Here is a 10,141-nt window from a genome sequence, read left to right as displayed (position 1 = left end):
TTTTGACTGGGTTTGGGTATGGGTTTGGGTTTTCCCCGATATAAAAACACGGGTACGGGACGGGTAACGGGTATATAGATACCCATCCCGAACTCATACCCAAACCCGTCCCAAATGCAGAAAATTACTTTATGTTGATATGTCATGTTATTTTGTTTGATAATTGTCGTGTTATAATAACTACCATTGATATTTAAAGGAGCAACTAAATCAATCGGTCTAACAAATGTTAAAGTGAACATATTTCTGGATAATGCATTGCAACATTTCTCTAGGGGTTGCAAAAAAACTTCTATTTTTTATTAAAAAAAATTATTCAATGCGGGGATGGGGATAAGGCGGGGATACCCGAACCCGTCGGGGATGGGGATGAGGTTCAATTTCTCATACCCGTTAGGTATGGGTAGGGCAACGGGTAAGTATATGAGAATCGGGTATGGGGACGGAGAATGTAAAACCCGTCCCCACCTCGCCCCATTGCCATGCCTAGATCGGGGTTAGTACCTTTTTGTTTTCTCAAAATGTAGCGGAGCTTATTAGCGTTAATGAATATTTAAGTGCGATAACTCAAAGGAAAGCATAACAAAAATTAATGGATCGGGGATTTGAATCTAAAAAACAAAATTATACCTCAATAAATAACTAATCCAATTAATACCTTTTTGTTTTCTCAAAATGTAGCGGAGCTTATTAGCGTTAATGAATATTTAAGTGCGATAACTCAAAGGAAAGCATAACAAAAATTAATGGATCGGGGATTTGAATCTAAAAAACAAAATTATACCTCAATAAATCACTAATCCAATTAATACCTTTTTGTTTTCTCAAAATGTAGCGGAGCTTATTAGAGTTAATGAATATTTAAGTGTTATACGACCAAGTAATCAAACAAGTCGTTGTAGTATAGTGGTAAGTATTCCCGCCTGTCACGCGGGTGACCCGGGTTCGATCCCCGGCAGCGGCGCATTTTTTTGGTTTTTTCATTAATTTTGACAATAATTAACATTAATCATGCAGTTTTGTCTTTCGTTCTTTTTTTTTTCCCTTTCCATGAAAACCTTTCGTTCTTTCCTACAAATTCTTGCTCCTATTTACACAAATTTTCATTCTACTATTTTTATTTCTTTGACTTCACGAATTCTGAACTTAATCGTTTTACAAATTCATCAAAGCATATGTCAAATTTTTTTACAATTGTGGGAGGTGAAGCACTGACATAATAACACAATAATTGAAAATTGTCAATTATGTGTGATAGGTAAAGAATCACTCTAAGTCTCTAACAGTTGTATAAAGAGAGGACCATACTTGTAACATGTGCGTAAAAGAAATATAAATATTTGTCCTTCCACTACCAAAATGGTATCACAAGATTCACAACTAGCTAATTAAGTACTAAAATGAGTTTGGAAATATGTGTTTGTTTTTTACAATGAAATACAAAATGAGTTTGGAAAGTTACCGGCAGCACTAATTATCAAATTATCTATCAATAAACAAAAAGGCACTATTTATAAAAGGATTAGGGAAGATCTAAAATAGTGTCATTAATTACACTACAAGAAATGTTGCATATTGCCAGGGAATAATGCCAGGAGCAAGAACTCCTGGCAAATTTGCCAGGAGCAATGCCAGGGAGGCCCCCTGGTAACATGACTTTAGAAAAGGTGGGACCCGATTCTCATAAAATAATGGTTTGACCCTCACAAATTAAAATAACCTCTGGCAAAGTGTAAAGGTGGGACCCGATTTATTATTATTATTATTTTTTTTTATAAGGAAAATGGGATATTATTAGAAAGATGGTTCATGTTCTCTCTCTTCTCACACGACACAAACCCTTCACCAACATTCTGCTTTCTACTATTTCACTTCCTCCTCCATCAAAACCATTGTTGCCCTTCCTTTTGCCTTCTGCGACTTCGTGTGACATCGTATGACTGCACCTCCACCACCATTGCAACCCTCTCTTCTTCCTCTTCAAAAACTACCTATTTATTTTGTTGATTGGGGAGATTTGAAAAACCCCAATCATCACCTTCTCTCTTATTACCTTGCTATTATGAGCCCCCTTCTGAGAAACTAAGTTGATAATCTTATTTCTCACCTTTTTCTCAAGAAAACCCCTATGTTTATTTCGAGATTGGAGCACTTTCACCGACGACCACCGTGCCGGAGTTCACCTCCACCGCGTTGGAGCTCGCCTCACCCGCACCTAAAATTGATTCGCGGCCATTTAATCACTTGTCTTCTCCTTGGTGAGCTTTTCGGTAACAAACTTCGTTGACGGCGGAGGTACACCCTCACGCCACCGTGAACCAAGGTATGTTCCAAGGATTTAGTGTTTATCGATACAGTACACTTCAAAATCTCATTTGGCTTTATTTGATTTGAGTGTGTTAATTTGTTTAAGTAACAAAGAAAGGGAGAGTTTCAATTTCCAGAATTTGAACAATTCCCAAATTAATGTAAGGAGTTTCCACTTTTGTTATTAATGAATCCTTTTCTTCTGAGTAATCTTAAATTCATGAAAATTTTGGGTTAGGTGGGTTGTTCCTAAATCAAATTGAAGTTTTTTTCCTTCCCTTTTGGACGTGTGAAAGTAGATTTGGTAATTTCTAATCAGATTTTAGGGACTTCTTACGGCTTATAGTTTTGATTCATGTTTATTGACTTGTTGATTTTATAGAATTTTCTATTTTAGTTTTCAAGACAGGAGCAATTTATCTAACTTATCAAAAAGTAAGGATAGATACATTGATCCTAGATATCATATTCATAATTATCATCTCAGTAGAGCAATAAATATGAGATGGTGCTAGTTGTTCAATCAAAGACTAAGCTCAAAATACCTGTTCCTGTAGTTAATGATTGGTGTGAACTCTTAGCATTTGAGTAAACAATTTTTATAATATTTTACTGTATATACTTATTTATTGTCATGGATATAATGAATGTGAGTGATATACCTTACCTTAGGACTGTCTGGTAAGCCAATTCCAGTAATGGCTTTCGAGCACTAGAACTAGAACTACAACATGAATTATATTCCTAACCTTAGAACATGAATTTAATCTCATTCTAACCCGTGTACACTTTTATGATGCGAAGAAAGGTATATTAGTTTGTGCAACATGAATGATACATATTTGGAACAAGAAGTAGAGTAATTAGACTCTAGAGTCTAGGTTCTAAATGGCAAGCTGTTTAATGGAGTGAGTTAGGCTTGAGTAGAACTCTGTTTAATATGTCTCTCACTGTTTGCAGGGTTAGAAGGAGAAAAATTGTAGATATAAGAAAATAAGTTTTACAAAATAATAATCAAAGGTAAAGTTATGTTATGCACTTTATTCTATCATCATGTAACTTATTCTATGTGTGATATTTATGCTTTCATTTTATTTGAAGAAGAATACTAACATATTTTTGCAATGAGGCAGAGTTTGAAATCAACCTCTTTATTTGGAGAATCTCTTAGAGCGTCACCAAAATCAACACTGAAGTTTTCAAGGACAAAGAGTACTTCAGTCATAACCAAATGCGAAATTGGCGACAGTTCGGTGAGTTTCTTACATGTATGTTTTATGCGTAGTTGAATGAGTCTGTTTGGGTCGATTTATCCAAACTTCTCTCCTCACATAAACACTCGTGACAATTTCTGCGAGGGCTTATGTAAACAATTTATGACATGTCCATTATCTGTTCTCACTCGCAGCTTATTTTAACATCAATAACTCATCTGCTTCGGGATTTTCCGTAAGATTCTGATACTTTTGTTTGATTTTATGCATTGCGATATTGAATCTTAATTTACAATTCTAGTTAAGCGATTCAAATTAAACAATACAACATGTGGTTAATTTCAATTTTAAACTTAGCATGGCTACTAGGTTTTCTTGATGGTATTTGCTGCTACTATTTGGTGCTCTAAAGGTGTGTTTATGCGTTATTAATTTGTGGTTAGACCAGACAACTTGATTCACTAGTGATTTTCAAATGAAAGAGCTGCTTGATGTGTGTTCATATATCAGGTAGAAATTAAAACTAAATACTATACTACAATGATATCATGTTAGATACTTTCTATACCATGCAATGGTAGTTTTAGGTCAATTTTGTGTCATAAACTTATTCATGATAGCGTTAAGGCGTCAATGGTGTACACGAGATATGTGATCTGTCAATGTCATAAACTTGTTCTTGATGATGATCTGTCAAGCATTTAAGAAGGCCAAATTATAATTGTTTCATGTTGACTGATGGTGATACTTTTGTGACAATTAGGAGATAAGGATATTATGTGAAGCACCTTGTTATGAGGGTCTTGTAGAACGATACCCGAACCTATTTTATCATCCATGTTTCAGAAGCTCCCACGTGTAAGGAGCATATATTCTTACTTTTCATTTTAAATTTTCATTACTGAAACATTGTGAATTGAGATATGCTACTAACTTGGTTTATTTTTTTAATCTTTTTGAAGGGTCTAAGTTATCTGCACGGAGTCAGATATTTAGTTCACAGAGACATAAAGCCTGCTAATTTACTTGTAAATCTCAAAGGGGAGCCGAAAATTACTGATTTTGGTATTAGTGCTGGCTTAGAGAATTCAGTTGCAATGGTTTGTATATACTCTATCAGTCACAGTTTGTTGTTGTCATGCTTTGCTTCCACATACCGATTTGCTTCCACACTTTGTTTGCTTGACTGTTAATGTGTATGTTTATATGAAAATTTGAGTATGAGTTATTGCATTAAGTATTAGACTATGCTGTTAACGAATTATGAATTGTGTTTGAATTGTTTAGAAATGTTTGAATTGTGTATGTTTGAATTATTTTGCTCCTATAGATAGAAATTGCACTTCAAAAGATGAGCAAGTCCGTATGGATCTTGTTGAGCTGTGAGAGAACGGCTAGATTATCTCATTGTTAAGAATGTATATGTTTCTTATCAATTTTTATCAATTTATTGTATTAATTTTGGGCCATAAAAATGCCTACTATCTATCTAATAATCATTCCCTAAAAGAAATATCTATCTAATTAAAAAAAAATAATTAATTGTTTTTTAAAATTATTTTAATTATTAAATTTTAATATTTTGATTTTTTAAACAATTAAAAAACTTTTTTTTTAAAAATCCGTACACATTTTGCCAGGGGTTAACCCCTGGCAATGTTCCTGGCATGTTTTGAAAATGACTGATGTGAAGCTGACACAGTCTGCAAAAGCCTGCACAACGCCAGAAAAGCTGCATGCAAGCTGACACAATTTGCCAGGGGTTGAGCCAGGGCTTGTGCCAGGAGCGCATTTGCCAGGAGCTAAAGCCCTGGCAGGTTCATTTGCGATGAGCAGATTTGCTGGTGATTCTGATCCTGGCAAAACTCCTGGCAAACGTCCAGTTGCCAAGGCTTTCTGCATTTTGCCAGGGCTTCTGCCCCTGGCAAAATGCAACATTTCTTGTAGTGTTAGTGCGATGAAACCTTCCATAACGACAACAACTAATTGATTCCTTTTACACATCCTTATTTATTAATTTTATTAGATCTGCAGCAACTTAACCTAATAATTTTGCTTTAAAATGCTGCATTAGATTAGCAGCAATTTAGCCTAACAAATTCCATATAAAATGTAGCGCACCTATTTAACCTATCAAATTCCCTCTAAAATGCAGCAATCCCTAATATTTCTTCTCACTGATGAGCTTTTCATTCCTATCATGTTGTGTCATCGTTTGTATATATCTATTGTTTCTGTAGACTATTTTTTTGACAAATTGTTGTACATTTACAAACAGAATACCTTAATTTCCATGCAAACTCGGCTACCTTAATTTCCATTCAAACTCGGCTATATATAGCAAACCCTAAACCGTGTTCCTCTCAACAAAAAAAAAAACCCTAAACCGTGGTAAATTACACAAACAACAAATAATTTTTTTTATGATATTTGGCTGATTTTCGTTTTTTAATATGTCACATATAATAATGAACGTTCCAATATTGATCATGGTTATATTGTCTACATTCGGTAGAATTTGATGCTTTTAGGCACAAGCCTTACTAATGTGACCTCAAACGTCATTTATGAAGAAATATTTCATAATGTATAGTAATTGATGTATCAGGTAAGATTCTTCACTATTATATTAATTTAATGTGAACTATTCTATTATGATTTTGTTATATGGTGTAAAATTTTCATCGTTTTTTCTTCGTTAGTTGGATCCGTGCATCGAACGGGTCGACATTCTAGTAAGAGTATATCTCCAATAGAGATATCTATTATCAATTTCAGGGTTTTATGGAAAAATAAACACTCCTTATATTTAGTACTCATTGGAGTAACTTGAGATGTCAAAGTGAGTTGTATCGATTTTATTGAAGCAGGCTTAATTAATCTACCGTATTATTTGAATAAAAAATGGTTTCATGCAAATAAAAATGTGTGAATTTTTTAAAGTTAGGTAATTTTTAGCATTGGAACATACAATGTATGAGATTCATACAGGTATACGAAACTCAATGTGATTTCCTTAAAAGTGAGCATTGGACAACTATACATAGTTCACTCTGAGAAATGCTTATCCATTATGCATGTGATGATCTCGAATATGCAGTTAATCATAGAAAAAACCTTCATTTTGGTATCTGAAAATGTCTTTCACATTCAAACCATTTTTTAGATTTTGGTCTCTGAAAGTGTCTTGGAGAGATCCTTGGTAGGGTGGTGGCCTACTTTGAGATAGATTTAGTAGGCTCTCTGAGATGACTTAACAAAAATGTGAGTGTAGCTAGGATATTCAAATTAGGGTGGGGTATCGATAGCGGCGGGTGGACTTGGAGGCTTTGGTTGTTTGTTTGGAAGGAAGAATTAGTTTTTTTTTTAGGGAAGGAGGAATTAGTTTTTGAATGTTCTTTGATTTGGTTAATATTTTATTGCAGAAATATATTTCTAACAACTAAAAGTAGTTTCTTGATAGCAATGATGTTTATTCAATTGTAACCAAAAAAAATGATGTTTATTCAATTAATGATGATTATGAGCTCCTTTCTCAGCTCGAGTCAGATGTCTTTTCTCCGTGCAAAGATCTGATCTCGAATAAAGTGGTTCCTTTAAAGGTCTCTTTTGGTTCGACGTTTGCTCAAAGATATACTTTCTACATAGACCAAACATAGCTCATAAAGTAATCATCATCTTGGATTCAACTAATTGCTTGAGTTAGGTTTTTCTACAACTCTTTCTAACAATATCATCTTGCATGCTAATCAATTTTGAGGACTTCACTATTTTTCAAAGGAATCGTGTACTTACTTCCATGCCATTTGGGTCGGCTTGTTTTTGGACCATTTAGATTTAACACAACAATAATGGTAAAGATTTATCTTTCTTCAAAAAAAAAAAAAATGGTAAAGATTTATCTTCTTCGTTCCAAATCTTAGGTTGTGTGAAAGTTCTAGTTTAGTGGTGGGACTAAAGGCTAAGTTCAAAAATTTCTCTGATAATCTTCATAACTAGGGTCCAATTCGTTATGTTTTCTTAGGACTTCTTTTTTGCCTTAACCCTTTTTTCTATTTTATCCTTTTACTCTTGTTTTTTATTTTCTTATCTTTTATTCTTAACTTTCTATTCTTTGTAGCCCTTGTGCTAGAATAATTTATTTAAATGATTCTATAACCAAAAGTTGTTCTATAAGAAAATATTTCAATTTTTAATATATTGATCATATAAATTTTTATAAAAAGTTAAGTACTATTTAAAGGCCTTAAAGAGTGTTTCAAGACACTAATTAACATTTCTCTTTAATTAATAAATCTTTGGCTTATTCAAAAAACTAAAAATATATATAGTAAATACTAGTATGTGGCATACATGCACCCACCACCAAAGTATAGGGGATCGACATCAAAATTTATACAGAAATGCTAACGAATGCCCCTATGACACACAAGTTAAGGATTTTAAATGATAAGTTTTTATGAAAATAAGTGTATCCAATGAATTGAAATTTGAAGTGTTTGAATTTTTTAAGAAATAATTTATATATTTGGGATCCCCTTAAACGGTGTCCCGAAAGCATTTGTTAGCAAAACCCTGGATATATCCCGCACTTAGATGTGGCAATAAAAGTCAACAAAATATGAAACATGAGAATTTAAGCTTTGAAGTTTGAACACATTGTTGGTGGCGTTTACACACTTGTAAACATACTATGAATCTCAAGCTTCCCTAAATCTTTAGTCTATATAAAAGGGTCCACTCTATGTCCTCCACTCAACACAGAATCTAAGTGATAAGAAAAAAATAAGTGAACTCACTATGTCAAAACTGGTCACCCTCTTCACCTTAGCTCTTCTATTAAGCTTGAGTTTAACCTCTGCCTCCCGTCCTAATTTTGTATTTACAGGTGTCTCTTCACTACATGAGGTACGTTTTTCCTTCTTAATTAAGTAATTAGTGAAAGCATATGTAGTACAAAAGATGTTAAGTTATTCTTTTTGTTGTGTTCTTTATTTTTGTTTTTATTTTGAAAAAACTGATTCTATAAACATAAATTCCATGTTAATTAAATATTTTATTTTATCTTATTCTTGTGATGCTGGTGTTGTTTATTAGGTTGTTCAAATGTTAATTTATTTCCCATATTTCATTTGAATTAGGATATTGTTTCTAGCAAGGCATCAAGTACTGTAGACTTAGAAAATGAGAATTGTGAAGGAGTGGAAGGAGAACAAGAATGTTTGACAAGAAGGACTCTAGCTGCACATCTCGATTATATCTACACTCAGCATAAACCCAAAAATTAATGTCTTTAGAATGGAAGCAACATAATAATGCAATAAAGCAATATATGATCAATATATAAATTTTTTGTTTCATGTATAAAAAAAAATATGCCTAATTTTATTGAGTTTTTGTTGAATTATATTTGAATATATACATGTACGGATATATGCATATATTTTCCTATAGTTTCATGTTTCAACCTAAGGGTGAAGAAAGCTTTCACACACCACCCCATACGCTTCTCTGATTTGAATGAAGAATTTGCTGTTCAGCATAATCAGAAATTGTGGAAGATGGCTTTAATCTCAAGTACGAGGAGTGAAGACATTCTATCAAATATTTTGAAAGAATTATTTTATGTAATTTAATAACTTTTATAACAAAGTGATTGTGAAATAAAAAACTTTTGTGACAAAGCATATCTATTAAAGAATTAAGAATTACAATGGATTCAACTCAAATCTCACAATAATCTTTGTTCGAGTTCTGTTGTTGGTGGAAAGACCTTGTCGGTAAATAATAGTATGCAAGTTATAGTATGTATTATGTAAGTAAGTATATGTGTCAACTCTGAGTCTGATCCTTTTTCTAGCCATGCAGGTGAGGATATATATATATATATATATATATATATATATATATATATATATATATATATATATATATATTGTACATGTAATAGTTTAAAACACTGTTTAGTGTCAATAACATTATTTTCTATTATAGATAGTTGAAATGACAAATATTTATTGAAACTTGCGCACAAAAATGGAGTGACAGGGGTTTGAACCTCATTCACGGCGTCCAATCTAATAATTTTGATATTTTTATCAAATGAGTTAGGACTTATGGACGGTGTCGAAAACAATATTATTAATGTGAATAAGACTAACTGCTATATCTTTTGCTCTAACCCAAGAACTGTAACCGGGAATAAACTATAGATAATTGTTATACTATGATAGTATGATTGAAACAATTTACTATTTTAATTTAGAGTTAAATATGTTTTAGGTCCCTATAAATATGTCAACTTTTCATTTTAGTCCCTCTAAAATTTTTCTTCAACTTTTAGTCCCTATAAAATTTTCAACCTTCACTTTTGGTTCCTCTTTTAAAGTAAACTCATATGTAGAATTCATATTATTTAATAAAATTTTTCAGAAAAATTCAAAATATTATAAGAATCACTCCAAAAAAAAATTCAGAATTTTTTAACAAATAATGAATTTAATATGAATTTTTATATTTTTTATGGTAAAAATTCATATTTAATTTGTGTTTTGTTAAAAAATTCTAATTTTTTTTAGGAACTGTTTTTAGAATATTTTACACATTTGTGCACAATTTCA

The 10,141-nt window shown here is 32.3% G+C and overlaps 1 protein-coding gene, 1 long non-coding RNA gene and 1 other non-coding gene across 5 annotated transcripts; all 3 read left to right on the top strand.

Moving 5' to 3' along the window:
• The first annotated feature begins 892 nt into the window (after positions 1–892).
• Positions 893–964, top strand: TRNAD-GUC (transfer RNA aspartic acid (anticodon GUC)). Its single transcript has one exon. It is a non-coding gene; the product is annotated as a tRNA-Asp (tRNA).
• An 876-nt stretch (positions 965–1,840) lies between these two features.
• LOC146952150 (uncharacterized) lies at positions 1,841–4,837 on the top strand. Of its 3 annotated transcripts, none has more exons than XR_015033986.1 (5): positions 1,841–2,323; positions 3,268–3,327; positions 3,441–3,560; positions 4,285–4,379; positions 4,484–4,837. It is a non-coding gene; the product is annotated as an uncharacterized LOC146952150 (long non-coding RNA). The 3 variants fall into 3 exon arrangements; XR_015033987.1 differs by adding an exon at positions 3,716–3,756 and having other exon boundaries at positions 3,268–3,560; XR_015033985.1 differs by having other exon boundaries at positions 3,268–3,560.
• Positions 4,838–8,278: 3,441 nt separating this feature from the next.
• Positions 8,279–9,250, top strand: LOC146952149 (phytosulfokines-like). The gene is made up of 2 exons (XM_085758344.1): positions 8,279–8,429; positions 8,663–9,250. The coding sequence occupies exons 1-2, from the start codon at positions 8,322–8,324 to the stop codon at positions 8,807–8,809; spliced, it is 255 nt and encodes an 84-aa protein (XP_085614470.1). The 5' UTR covers positions 8,279–8,321; the 3' UTR covers positions 8,810–9,250.
• Positions 9,251–10,141: the final 891 nt, after the last annotated feature.

This window comes from Medicago sativa, chromosome 1 (assembly GCF_051527215.1).
Source record: "Medicago sativa cultivar Bolivia chromosome 1, Bolivia_mono, whole genome shotgun sequence".
NCBI classification, from domain to species: domain Eukaryota; kingdom Viridiplantae; phylum Streptophyta; class Magnoliopsida; order Fabales; family Fabaceae; genus Medicago; species Medicago sativa.
Note: the sequence above shows the minus strand (reverse complement) of the source record. Positions and strands in the feature narration are given on the sequence as shown.

Bases quoted from the DNA above. Each gene is read 5' to 3' on its own strand.
- LOC146952149 (XM_085758344.1), top strand. From the start codon at position 8,322: ATGTCAAAACTGGTCACCCTCTTCACCTTAGCTCTTCTATTAAGCTTG. The intron at 8,430-8,662 runs GTACGTTTTTCC...CATTTGAATTAG, and splicing joins GTGTCTCTTCACTACATGAG to GATATTGTTTCTAGCAAGGC.